The sequence below is a fragment of the Dermochelys coriacea genome, chromosome 5 (assembly GCF_009764565.3).
Source record: "Dermochelys coriacea isolate rDerCor1 chromosome 5, rDerCor1.pri.v4, whole genome shotgun sequence".
Taxonomy (NCBI): Eukaryota; Metazoa; Chordata; order Testudines; family Dermochelyidae; genus Dermochelys; species Dermochelys coriacea.
Genome location: NC_050072.1, coordinates 99,368,870 through 99,383,023, shown reverse-complemented (window position 1 = coordinate 99,383,023; position 14,154 = coordinate 99,368,870). Strand labels below are relative to the sequence as shown.

General features: G+C 42.4%; 1 protein-coding gene across 3 annotated transcripts in view; it reads left to right on the top strand.

The window, feature by feature from the left end:
* The first annotated feature begins 626 nt into the window (after positions 1–626).
* GDA (guanine deaminase) overlaps positions 627–14,154 on the top strand; it is a 51,599-nt gene continuing 38,071 nt past the window's right edge. Inside the window, exons 1-3 of one of the 3 annotated variants that reach the window (XM_043514665.1) lie at positions 627–1,025; positions 11,888–11,976; positions 13,464–13,635. In XM_043514665.1, the coding sequence (XP_043370600.1) occupies positions 903–1,025; positions 11,888–11,976; positions 13,464–13,635 (384 nt within the window). In that variant the 5' untranslated portion in view covers positions 627–902. The remainder of the gene's footprint in view (positions 1,026–11,887; positions 11,977–13,463; positions 13,636–14,154) is intronic. The other 2 variants (XM_038402280.2, XM_038402279.2) reach the window with 2 other exon arrangements.

Sequence of the window (14,154 nt, the reverse complement as noted above, 5' to 3'; positions counted from 1 at the left end):
GTGAGGTGAGCTGGGGCCGGGTGCGGAGCTGCCGGTGGGGGCTCTGCACCCACCAAATTTTCCCTGTGGGTGCTCCAGCCTTGGCCTAAGGCGCCACTTTTGATGTAATCAGTGGGGGGGGGGAGCAGCTGCTCCCCCCCAGCTATGCTCCCACACCTCTAGGAGCCAGAGGGACCTGCTGGATGCTTCCTGGGAGCTGCCCCAGGTAAGCACCGCCGGGACTCCCCACCTCACCTCCTGGCAGGTGCCTCTGGCTCTCAGGGGCGGGGTGGGCACCCCCTACGGTGGCCCACGAGACCTGCCCGGTTCTGGGGGGCAGTCAGGGGAAGGGGGGGGGAGAATCAAGGAACGGGGGTGGGGGTAGGCAACGAGGCGAGGAGGGAACCAGTTGTTAAGATTTTGGCAGCTCATCCCTGCATGTAGCCAAGGCAGCTTGCGCACGTGGTTTTGTTTGTCGCCGAGCGCTGCTACCAGAGTGGCAGGTGTGTGTGTGGGCGGGGGAGTGGGGGTGGGTGTGTGGGGGGGGATGCCTTTGCCGCCCCAGGGTGGATCATAACCAGCTCCCACTCCTCCTAATTAGCAAAAGATGCTACTCCCAGCCCAGCGAGTAAGCGGACTGTGCTCGGTGCAGGCCGGAGGAGCCCGGCAACCTGCAGCGTTCAAGGCAGCAACGGGGCGAAGGAAGGAGCCTTCCAGCGCCAGTAACCACGCCCCAAAGGGAAAGTCATTGGGGGGCGGAGAGACGGTGCAGGGGGAGCTGCGACTGGGACGCAGGGAACAGACACCAGCTCCCGGGAGCCGGAGGCAGCCAGGCAGAGCGAGCCGCGGGCCCGAGCCGCCGCCGCCGCCGCCCGCCCCGGGCAAGTCTGAGCGCCACCGGCCGCCTCCTTCCGGGCACCGCCATGGGCTCCCCCCAGAAGCCGCCCCTCGCTCACCTCTTCAAAGGGACCTTCGTGCACGCCAGCCGCTCCTCGCCCATGACCGTGCTGCAGGGCCACCTGCTGGGCGTGGACGAGGACGGGAGAGTGAGTGCGGGGCGTGGCGGGGGACGGGGGCGGTAATGCGGGGGGGGGGCGGCGGCTGTGTGTTCTGTTGGCGGGCGTGGAGGGGCTCGGGAATGTGGAGGCGTGCGAGGAGGGGTGTACGGTATTGCACTGAGTGGGAGCGGCGGCATGTCATACTGGGGTGCATCGTAGTGGGAGGGTGCAGCGTTGGGGGGCTTTGCATGTGGTACCATGGTGGGGGGGGGGAGGCGAGATGGGCTTTCTGTGGCGTTGCATCTGTGTGTTGTAGTGGGGGCATGTGCCCGTGCCTGCCACGTGGCAGGTTAACCGGTGTGTGGTCAACGTGGGCGCGTGCAGGGGGTGGTTTGGAGCAAACCTCTCACCTTGCGGTGAGGTTTTTAGCCGAGGAGGGCGTGAAGCCGAGTGGCCTGAAGAGCTGTCAAAAACCAGACATTAAATGATGTGGATGAATTTTTGGCACGTCCCCCGCCTTTCTTTAAGAAGATTTGAAATGCTGGGGCATTTCATTTCCAGCTGCACAGATGTCTTAGTTGGCTCTCACTTGTGGCTTGAAATTGTAATTTGAGTCAGTTTTCTGCAAAGGGAGGGGGGGAAACATGGTCACCCTCATTTCTGCTGCAAATCTTTAGGAAGAGGTTGAAAATATTTAAGGAAACAAAGTAAATAGGGGGAAGCAATAGGAGCAGATGTTTTATGCTCGGTAGGCGTTAGCTAGAGGTAACTGGTAATTCAAAGCCTTAGCTTCATAGACAGGATAAATCACTTGGCATCTTTGGAGGAACCTGCCCATGATGTATAATTACTTTGTTTTCCCTGTTTTCAAAACAGCAGTTAACCATAAATGTTTCCTCCAGTTTTTAATTTTGATTTTCCATTCTCAGTAAAAATAAAATTCAGAATAATATCTTTTAAAATTATTTCTAGAATAGCACATGACTTTTTGTGTCGTGTTGAATAGTCTCCCTAGACTAGGGGTGGCCAACCTGTAGCTCCGGAGCCACATGCGGCTTTTCAGAAGTTAATATGCAGCTCCTGGTATAGGCATCGACTCCGGGGCTGGAAATATATGCGCCAACTTTCCAATGTGCCGAGGGGGTGCTCACTGCTCAACCCCTGGCTCTGCCACAGGCCCTGCCCCCACTCCACCCGTTCCTGTCCCCTCCCCTGAACCTGCCATGCCCTCGCTCCTCCCCTTCCCCCCCAGAATCTCCTGCAGCCCAAGAAACAGCTGATTGGGAGGGAGGGGGAGAGGTGCGGGAGGGAGGGCTGCCGGTGGGCGGGAGGCACTAGGAGTGGGGGGAGCTGATGGCAGGTGGGGTGCTGACGTATTACTGTGGCTCTTTGGCAATGTACATTGCTAAATTCTGGCTCCTTCTCTGGCTCAGGTTGGGCACCCCTGCCCCTAGGCATTTTCTCTTGTTAGAAACAAAAATGTACATACAGAGTAATAATTGACTGATGATTATACAGAGCTTTGAAAATAAAAAGTACTCTCTAAAATTAGAATTATTAATATAACTGATGGATTACTGATTCAGTTATGTGAGCCAATTTTCAAAAAAAGAAAATTATTTTTATTAATTGTGCAAGATCAAATATGACGGGGAAGCTATGTTATTGCCCTAACAATACTAAATGTTGGCCTCAATCCTACAATGAGCTCTGCACAGGTAGATCCTTGAGCCTTGTGGAATCCCACTGACTTCAATGTAGCTTCGTGTGTAGATAAATTATAGAAAGATCATTTTCATCACCATTTCCCCTTTTTGTTATAAGGAGGAATGCAGCAATTTATGTCTGGCTTGCATGAAATTTGACAGGCATGACTAGCAGACTTTGAAGCCCTTAAAAACACACTCCCTCTTCCCCCCTTCTTACTTTCACTATTACCTGAATTTTGCACTTTGATCTGACTGGGTTTTCATCAAATGCAGATTTGATTACAGGATTAGGACCTAACTTCCTCTTTCATTGTGGGAGCCTTCTTATGTCTCATTAAGGCTTGGTGTAAAACCCACTGCGATCAATGGAAAGACACTTATTAACTTGAAAGGTCTCTGGCTAAAAAGTTAAATTTTTATACATCGGGGTGGCTGCCAACCAAAGACAATATAGTTGAGTGAATGGTTAAAGAGTTTGCTTAATATATTTCAAGGTTAGTGAGTTCAATACTTTAAACTTCTACTGTTATACTTTATTATTGCAGTGTCCACTGAATCACTGTATTTTCCCCACACATAATGCCTGATTCTGTAGTTTTAATTCATGCAGAGCTCCCATTAGAATCAGTGAGAATTTGATTGTGTAAAGACTGCAAGATTAGAAACTTGATTAGCCTTATTCAGATATGTTCTATATATTCGGGAAATATTTCAATATTTTTGTTGAGGAATTAAAATATAAGACTCTCTAAAATGGGACAGTTCAGACTCTCAGAACATATCAGGGGTCATGTGCAGGAATCTCATAGAGGTCACTGCAGGAAGGAGTGAGCCCTGGGAAGGGATGTAAAGGAGAAGCTGGAAGTCATATGACCCATGGGAAGAGGAAGAGGCTCCCATGCAGAGGGAAGGCGTGGAAGACTGTAGAAAAATGATGGCGAGAAAGTTACAAAGGGGTAGTGAGAGAGAGGGCTTGGGCTGAGCAAGATGGAAGCAGGAGGGTAGGAGCTGGGTAGGGTCTTAGACGGGAGGAGAAGTCTGACCTGGATTCAGGAAGCAGGAGGAGGACATTGGAGACTCTGAAGAAGTGAGTGATATGAAAGGTGATTTTAGCAGCAGCACTTTGGCTGAGCCAAGTGGGAGCACGTTTCAGCTGGGTCGGAGACAAGGCGGTTGCAGGAGTCAAGGGGAGAGATGACTTAAGAAGGGAGTAGCGGGTGGGGAAGGAATAGAAGACCAGAGTATTCAATGGCAGCTTGGGTGTGGGCATCATGTAGGTTGTGTGCTGGGGAGGTCTAGGACAAATCAGTAGAGAAGGAGGGGATCAAGGCAGCACGAACTGATGACAATGAATCTTATTTTCCTTTGCATCCAGTTGGCCTGGGTGGGGTGGGAAGGGGAAATTCCCTGAGGCCTGTAAAGCTCTTTGAGATCTTCAGCTGGGTGGTGCTGTGGGAGGACAGAGTATTTTGGTTCCAGGATAGAGAGTAAGTTCCTGCCCCTCCCACCCTCTACTGCAACAGACAATTCTGGTGGCTCCTAAGCAATTACAAACTTTAGCCTGAAGGGTTGTGGCACTGTGCGTGCAATCAATATCAAAATTTCCAGGGATGTTCAAGGCACCAATAGACAGAACCCTAATGATTTTGGTGAAAACCAGAAAACCGTAAAAGATTGATTTTTTTTTCACTGGTGTGAGAGGAAAATCAGGCCCTTTGGTGCTGAGTGAAGGTAATATCTGTGGTGCCCTGCTGCGGCCTACACATATTGCAGGCAGCTGCTTAAGATGCTGCTCTCCCTCTTTGGGTGTGCAACTCAGCCTCCATAAGCAGTGAAGTGTGCAACCCTCTAGAATGACAATTTGCATGCCCTTTACATCGATGGGGGACACGCCTAGCTTTGCCAGTGACACTGCACACTCAGAGGGGTGATGGTTGGGTGGTTTGGGTCATAGGCAGGGTCCTAATCTTCCTACATGCAGCCAATTCCCAGAAGTCAACGTTAGGGGAGGAGATACTTCATCTTTTTTTAGCCATGTCATTGCTGAACTCCTCCCTCCTGGAGGTATTATCCTGTCTGTCTCTGCACGATGCAAGCATAAGGCTTTCAGCTACTGCCATGCAGGCCCTATAGCTCACTCTTTCCCTGCACACTTATAAGAGTCATAACTAAGCCCCAGAGCTGCGAGATCAGGCACACTGAAAGCACTCATGCTCTGGAAACTCCACTGCTAAGGTTGCTCCAGCAACATTTACTATTAACTTTTAAAATACACAAAATATATAATAAAAATGAGTTAAAGTAATATATTAATAGCTGACTTTAGCATAGCTAGAGCAAACTTAATTTTAATTTCTTAACCTTTGAATGTTTACTGACAGCCTTCATATTTCAGTAAACATTCTTTTGCATTTAAGTTCCTATGGCTTATTAAAAATAATAAAAAGTGGACCATAATTGGCTTGTGTAGTTCAGACATTAGTCTTCACCAGACAATCTTGTGAGTGCCGTTTTCTGCTATTTGTCTTGGGTATCATATAAGCTCTGCTGGCTTGACCATCTCAGTTTATCAGTTCGTTGAGCCAGCAAATGTTTATCTAACCAGGTTTCAGAGTAGGAACCGTGTTAGTCTGTATCCGCAAAAAGAAAAGGAGGACTTGTGGCACCTTAGAGACTAACAAATTTAGTCTGTAGCTCACGAAAGCTTATGCTCAAATAAATTGGTTAGTCTCTAAGGTGCCACAAGTCCTCCTTTTCTTTTATCTAACCAAAGATGTGCAGTAGGTTGATCTTTAAGTGGCCAGCTAACAGTTTAATGGCATGCAATACTGTGCATGCTCAGTTGAACATTTTCAAATGTGTATTGCAATTAAACATGATAGTGTAGGGTTTTATGATGGCTTTACTAGCATGAATTTAGAATGACTGCTTTGCAGTAGTTATACAAGTCATCCAAAACAAGTGCCACGAAATCCACTTCTTTCTTACCATACCATCCTATATGCAGTTTGTTTCATATTTTACAGAGGTTTTAGAGTTGTTTTTTTTAATGGTCCTAATTTTTTCATCTCCCTGCCCTCAGACACTTTAAGGTCAGAAAGGATCATCATGATCCTCTAGTCTGACCTCCTGCACATTGCAGGCCACAGAACCTCGCCCATCTACTCCTGTAATAGACTCCGAACCTCTGGCTGAGTTACTGAAATCCTCAAATTCTGGTTTAAAGACTTCAAGTTGCAGAGAATCCACCATTTACGCTGAGGCAAGTGACCTATGCTGCAGACGACGGCGAAAAACTCCCAGAGTCTCTGCCAATCTAACCTACAGAAAATTCCTTCCTGACCCCAAATATGGTGATCGGTGAGATCTTGAGCATTTGGGCAAAACCCACCAGCCAGACACTTTGTAGTAACTCAGAGTCCTACCAATCTAGCATCCCATCACTGGCTGTTGGAAATATTAGTTGCTGGCAGTCGCAGATTGTCACTGTAGGCAGTCTCATCATATCATCCCCCCGATAAATGTATCAAGCTCAGTCTTGAAGCTAGTTAGGTTTTTTGCCCCTAGTGTTCCCTGTGGAAGGCTATTCCAGAACTTCACTCCGCTGAGGGTTAGAAACCTGTGAAACTACTTTTTCTTACTATCATTCATATAATTGTATAGACCCATGGAAGGCAAGAAAAATTATCACTTAAAATTTGATATTAAAAATAGTTTTTATATTTTGCTCTAAAATAATTGTTTCTAATGTTGTAATTTTAAAGTCTGATGATCTCATAATCCGACAAAAATAGAAGCATGAGAAAGGATGGAGTCTCAAGACCAAATATTAGTCCTCGTGTTTTGTGAGATAATAGAACTTATGTATGCACTGGACCAAGACTGAATATTATCCATATTGAGCCTTGGGCCAGTAGAATTTTGTGGAAAAATTCATTTGGAAGAAAGAAGAAAACAATTTTATGGGCTTTTAACAAAACAAAATATACTTACATTTATAATATATAAAATCCAAGATGGGAAAAGTCTAGCCATATAAAGATAGGTTAATGACATTTGGTGCGAAGTGCATCTGCCAAGATGAAGTTAATTTAGCCTGGTTGAGGTAAAACAGATTCTGTAAATAATACCATAAATTGATAGTAATTTAATTAAACCATTAGAAGTGAACTTGCTTTGGTTGAATAACCATGTGATCTTATTGCTGTTGACCGTTTTCCCATCCCACCTCTTCTGTGTGTTATACTGGTTTGTCCCTTTCTGTCTAAAATTAGGCTCCGATCTTGCAAAGACTTACACACGTGTTTAACTTTAAGCATATGAATCGTCCTAATTGACTTCTATGGGATTCAAATCTTTGCAGGATTAGGACCTCAGATTTGCAACCTCATCCGTGAAATGCCAAGCCTGGTTTTGGATGCTACATAAATTAAACACAGTAAATAAAAATACTAATGACGATACTGAAATGAGTTGGAACATGACTGCAAATTTCAGACTAGTTATGATCTGAAAGAAATCATGTTTAAATTCATCTCTCATTGGTGACATAGCTTATTTAGAAAGGTTTATTCACTAAGGAGAAAAAATGACTTATCACCTCTATTCAGCAGTGGAGAGTCAGTTAATACTGTACTTCAATATAATCAAATGAAGTCTGGGCACGTTTCTGTTCTGATTTGTATTTTACATATGAAGTAGTAGGTAGTGAAAAAGGTAGAAGTGTGTGGGATGTCAACTTGCTGCTTCCATGAAATAAAAGCTTCACCTACAAACAAACCTGTAAAGCAATTTTCTCTCTTAGTTTCCCACACTGCAAAAGTTGGGTCACAAGTGCTTTAGGCTACGAGGAATTATGGGTGAGTGATTGATGTGGAAAACTTCAATTCTATTTTGAATTGTACAGAATTGTATAAACTCATTCCACATTTTTAATAAACTTCAGAAAGACAAAAGGTACTCACGAGTACTGGCAATCTCTTCTCAGTACCGATCAGAAGTACCATTGGTATCTGGGTTAATCTGAAGATTCCATTTCTTGCTATTACAGTGCACTAGATGGAAACTGGGCACCAGTTCCTGTTTAGTATTCTGTCATTGGTACAACCAATCCACCCTGGTCATATGGGAGAACTAGTTCCAGATCATGTAACTGTAGTTGGGTGGGAAAAGGGATTTTATCTGATTCCTTTGTAAATAACATAGTTTGAATTAATTTCCATGGTGCAGTCACCTGTGTGAATGGTTAGGAAGTAATTTAAAAATTTTTCTTGCATCATAAAGTCCCTGGTTGTTCTCTAGTTCTTTCTCGGACACAGAGGCCCTGATCTTCCAGTGTAATTGTTTGCACCAGTGCAAGAAGAGTGCAATACATTACCATTTTGATATGGCAGTATTTTGCATCCACTTTCCATTGATGTCATTGACTCCAGAGTAATGAAAAATATGACCCAGCAATAATTATTAATTAGGTGTCAGTTGTTATACACCGGCACACAAAACTCAAAAGCAAAGATACTTGAAGGCTGTGTATGTGACGCCTTGTGGGGAACCTACGTTGGTGTGAACAGCATGAGCCCATGTTTATCAATGTTCATTGACCTAGGTTGATTTTCAGAGGAAGTACTAAAACCCACCCTTATTCTGGTTTAATTTCATTCATGGTTCTAGACTAATCTTTCACACAGCCCTATGTTGTTGCTTAATTTTTCTGTCTTTAGGGACTGTATATTTCTGTTAGGATGAATTCTGCATGACTGATTACAGTAAGGCTTTCTGTTGTTCCAGAACTGAATCATTTCAAAACATCTTGAGTAATGGTTTGCTATGAATAAAATACCCACTCCCGTTCCATGGCAACAAGTCTTTTTTCCAGCATTTGCCATCTGGTAGTTCACGTTTGTCTCTCTCTTACTTACTTTGTTCAGTAGCTAGCGTTAGTCATTCCCCACCCATTTTTACTTCAGTATCTCTGTGATATTTTCTTTACTGTTCAATCACAAATTCCAGTAGGTCTGGATTATAAAACACCTGTAGGTGTTCAACTGACTGAACACACCAAACACACTTTCAAAAAAGAGAGAGAGATGTTGCCTTATGTGAAGTGTCAATGGATTATTACACTTCTGTGATTATTGTTAAATATTTATTTTATTATAGTGTCCTAAGGTTCCAGAGGAATTTAGTGAAAAATCTGCAATCACACACTATTCAAAAATATGCAGCATTCTGAAAAAAAATAATCAGCTCTTTCAGTTAAAGTCTTCATCATTATTGTTTACAAATTCTTAGATTTTCTTCACGGAGACCCTTATTTATATCTTTTCATTAAATAAAACTAACTTATAATCACCATGTATCCAGGTACCTAGCTGGTCCATGTTAAACCATGGGTGGGTTTTTTGCTGTTTTGTTGTCCTTCCTTTCCCTGCTCCATCTTATTGTGTGTTACATCGGTTGTTAAATCTTGTCTAAGGACTGATCAATGTACAGTTTTTGTACCACTATAACTGTGTTTTAGAAATTAGAATAGTTAATATTTACACCGCTTTAGTATGGATGCAATTATGCCAGTATAAAGTTGCTTATAGCATTATAGCTTATTCCCTTGTATTTATGAAAGGCAATTTTTTTGACCCTTATGTTGCTGGATACTGTAAATGTGAGTTCCAGTAAGGCCACCATAGAGCTGCCTCTTCTTTCGTATGGCATTTGAAAAGCAATGGCCTGGGATTATAATTGAATTTTAAGATTTGAAAGCCATTCTAATGCTTCTGGGGTAGCTAGGGGGATCCCCTTTGTACCACCACTGTAAGTGTGAAAGAGGCGGTTGTCTGTGATGTGTTTGCATGGTTTGTACTTCACCACAGTTACAATTTGGTGGTTTTTGGATTTTTGTGTATTTGTGGAGGAAATATCCACACCTTCCCTGCATTGTCCGAATGCAGTTTAGTGCAGGCCCCTTCCTACAGGGAAGGCAGAATCCTGCGACTTCTTTTGTTGGATCTTCAACCAAGTCTTTGTTTGGGACATCACAAATGGCCCACAATTCAAGCCAGTGAGTGCTGGCATCCTTTTGGTTGGCCTGTAGTGGTGATGCATGGATCCAGAAAGGCTTCCTGGATTTGGATTGGGAGAGTAGCAGCAAATTGAGATCTTGTTGTATCGGCAGATCCCAAGCGGCCAGGATCTTATTGTGTTCCTGGACCACAGCAGCATCTTGCCTGATGTTGGCAGGCATGATGCCTGCCATAACTGGGAGACATGGTGTTGGCGTTGATTTGAGAGAGCTGCTAACAATCCTGAGCATGGCATTGATTTCAGTGTTAACGAGAATGGTGGGGGAGCTGTTGCACCAAACTGGTGCGCAATACTCCACCGGTGACAAAAGAAGGGCTTGTACTGACATTCGAAGTCTGCATGCTGTTGACAACAGAGGGCGCTACTACCCCTGAAATGGATCTTTACGGGCTGCCGGTGGAGCAGATTACTGTCATACCAGTGAAAAAGGTCCACAGTAATTATCTTCAATACACAGCAGTTTATTGAGAAGGAATTACACGAGCAGTAAAGGGTTGTTATATGAAGCACATAACTCCTATGTTAGACATTAAGAGCTAGACATTAAGAGCAATACATTTCTCTTAACAAGTCTCTCTTTCACAAACACACAGAAATGGGCTCTGCGCTAGCATCACGCAGTTCCTGCTTGGCAAACAGAGAAGGTGATTACCAATTTCATAGATGGCTTCTTCCCTCCTGGTCTGTTCTTCTCAGCCATCTGGTCTGTCTCGGATTCCCTCGAAGCAAGGCCTTGCTTGTCTTGAGACCCCTCTGGTTCACGGTCCTACTCAAGTCCATGGAATAGAGTTTTGACTACTCTGTCTAGCAGCGTTGCTTCTTCAAGTGTCAATTAAGGAATCCCAACCACAGTAATTTACTTTGCTTGATTCTTGTACTCCTTTTTCCTCAAAGGAGTTTCATGTCTTAAAAGCGTGCTCCGTGGGCGTATTGTTACGAAGTTTACCTAATTAGTGTTTTAGAAGGGGCTGGGGAGGGTGGTACCGAATGAAGATCACCCCGCATTTACACACTTAGCAATCATTCACTCTGACTCTCTGCATGGTGTCCTTGCTGTATGGTCGTCATAACGAGGTTGACCTGCGCTCCATGCTGGAACTTTATACATGTGATATTTACTTTTGCATGGGCCCATATTTGCCAACCAATAGATTTAATATCGATCGTACATGCAGACTTTGCCAGTTCTTTATCAAATTTGCTTCTGCTTAAAGGGAACCTGCTCCCAGGATCCTCTGCAGCCATTCACCCATGTTTAAATCATGCCAAGTGATACTCAAACCATTCATTCAGTATGGCCATACCAATTTGGCACGATCCCAACACAGGCATCACATCCCCAGGATGTGTTAGCAAGCTTCTGAATGACGTTAACCCTTCTTTTTGGTGGTGTCAAGGTATTGGCAATGGCTCGGTATCGATGGTAACTCCAGGGTACCATGGATTGTGGTCATGCAATAAAGGCAGACTACAAAAGTCCACTTTCAACAGCATGTTGGCCTCGTGGTTGTTCAAGTGGAAGGCAGAGATGAGTGTTTTTCAAAGGGTTTCAGTTGCCAAGCTTTGAAATACATCTCAAGTGTCTGGAAGTCATTTTTTGTAACCTTCTGTGTGGCCTTCAGAGAGGATGCTTGCGTTGCTAGCACAATATAATGTGCCTAGATGAATTTACAGGACGATGTGACTGCAGTGTTGCTGATATAGAGATTGAACAGTGCAGGCGCTAAAACAGATCCATAGAGCTGTAAGCTGGGAAACCCAGTACTACTAGCAGAATTGTTGTACACCAGCTGTTATGAAGTGTGAAGGTAGATGCTGGAACTATGCCAATCACATAGTGGTGGACTTGTTACTGAGTGTATATAGTGCCTGGATTCACTTCCCATAAGAAGTTACAGGTACAAGGTGGGTTGGTTTGCTTAGGACCATGAGTAAGCATTTCAAAGTCAGACCTGGGAAATGAGGTAGAACGGGTTTTATTACAAGCCCATTTCTGCTGTAAAGAAGTATGCACTTGAAATCAGATGTTGTAAAATGATTACTATTTTGTCATCATGTGATAATGTTGTGTGTATATATTTGCAATATTAAAACATTTAACTGTTTTGTTTTTCTCCTTAGATTGTGTTTTTGGAGCAAGCAGATCAGCAAGAGCAACTAGCTAAGAAGTGGGGCTTCAAAGCATCTGATATAAGAGAGCTTAGTAATCAGTAGGTATTGTATTTAAATTCATTTAGTCATTTTGGTTTCAATTTGTTCCCTGGATGACTGAAGTATTAAATATGTATTTGCACTTATGGATCCAGACTCCATTCTGTCCTTTGTGGTTTTGCCTGTGCAAGGCATTTTGGATTGGGCCCTAAATGTGGATAGTGAATATACTTTTTTCATTCCATGAGTTGGGAGTTTCACAATCTGTGAATTGTGCTACCTGATTCATAACTCTGATTGTAAAGCCTTATTTAGGTTTGACAAATAACCTATTCTTTTTGCATAACTGTAAACAATATTCTCTATCTTTTTTAGTGGTGTAAATTTACATTCTGTTGTCCATTTTGTTGGCAGCAGGTGGAAAATTCCACGGCTGAGTTAATAAGTTGGGGTAGCACTTCTCTTTAAAATACTGTCTCAGCTGTCAGTTAGCATGATGTCTGTTTGCGTTACCTACCTGTCTGATAAGACTGAGGCATAGATTTCAAAATATGACACATTTGTACATTTCACACTATTGAGCAGTTGAGCAAATAACACATACAAACAAAATTCTGCCAATATTCATCCAAATTCAAAAATGAATTTTGATTCAACCATACTTACAATTCTTGTCTTTGTGCTTTCAGAACATTCAAATTGTCAATATTTATTATCAAAATAGTAATAACAAGAAAATTTGAAATAAAAATGCCTGAATATTTGGTAAATGTGAATTTTGAGTTGTATACTCAATTGTAATATTCAAAATATATGCTGTGTAGGTTAGTTACATGTCACCCAATCAGGGGGCAGAAACTGTAGCATGTGACTTATGGAACAAATTAACATAGAGCAAATTTCAAAAGTTTTAATATAAAATGTTCTTAATTAACAATGCAAAAACTTCATACAGGAAAACTAATGAAGAAATTTGTGAATAATTTTGAACAAATACGTCTGAGACTTTCATGGTTTATCATTTCATAAACAGAAAAAAGTGAAATTCAGCAAATACATCATTATGGACGATTCACTCAGTTCCATTGCCAAATGCATTTTTTAGATATCTCATCACATTTGGAAGAAATATTTATAGCCATAGAAATTAGTTTCCAAGAAAATAACTTCAGAGTATGAGAATAAGAGTTTTGTGATACTACAAGAGGGGGAAATTTTATTTTTCTATGATTTAAAAAATATTTGACATCATATTTACTTTTAATTCCTGGCGGAGCCCATGACCCAGGGCTTCTGGTGCTGGAAATCCACTCAGAGGGGCAGTTGTCGTGACACAAGGCTGCGTCCTAGAATACCTGATGCTGCACACAGTGAAAGGATTTACTTCCTTAGTAGATGTCTGTACTTTGGACGCTGAAGATCTGGGGTTCAAACCCTGCAGACCACTTCATCACACAAGCATGTTGTATGAAACAAAAACATAAGTTATTCTTTAAGAGCAATTTATTTAAAAATCCAAACTACTATGATTTTTTTTTTTAAACAGTGAATTCTTCATGCCAGGAATGGTTGATACTCATATCCATGCACCTCAGTATGCATTTGCTGGATCAAGAATAGATCTACCTCTTTTGGAATGGTTAAACACATATACATTTCCAACAGAAGTCAAATACAAAGATAATGATTTTGCTGAAGAAGTATACACCAGAGTTGTAGTAAGTACAGCAAATGTCTTCTGCATACTATTATAAGGTAAAGTGTGCATTAATGAACTATATCAGCTTTCAGAAGCTGACAGCACAACTTAAAAAAAAAAGGGAAGTATATTAAAATTTATATTATGAAAAATACGAACTAAATAAATTGGGAATATTGTCATTGTTCAAGATTATCCCTTTCTAATTCTGATGTCTAGGAGTGTGATTAGGGCTGTGTGAACTCAGCGAAGTTCAAGGTATTCTTAGCTTCTGTTTTTTAAAGTTTTAGTGGCTTGCAAAGTTGGTTCAAGTTTAGCAATCTAGTACAAGTATAATAACTATGATGTAGTTCCACTAAAATTGTAATATGAATGAAAAAGTAACTTATTGCATAAGTCTGTTTCTTGAAAATACCAGCTTTATGGACTTTGTCAGTATGTGTTTCTCAGTGAAACAGCATTTGACGATGTTGTGTCACCTTTATTAAATGTGTACTTTGCTAAAAAGTAAGATACTACTGTGATGGGGACCAATATA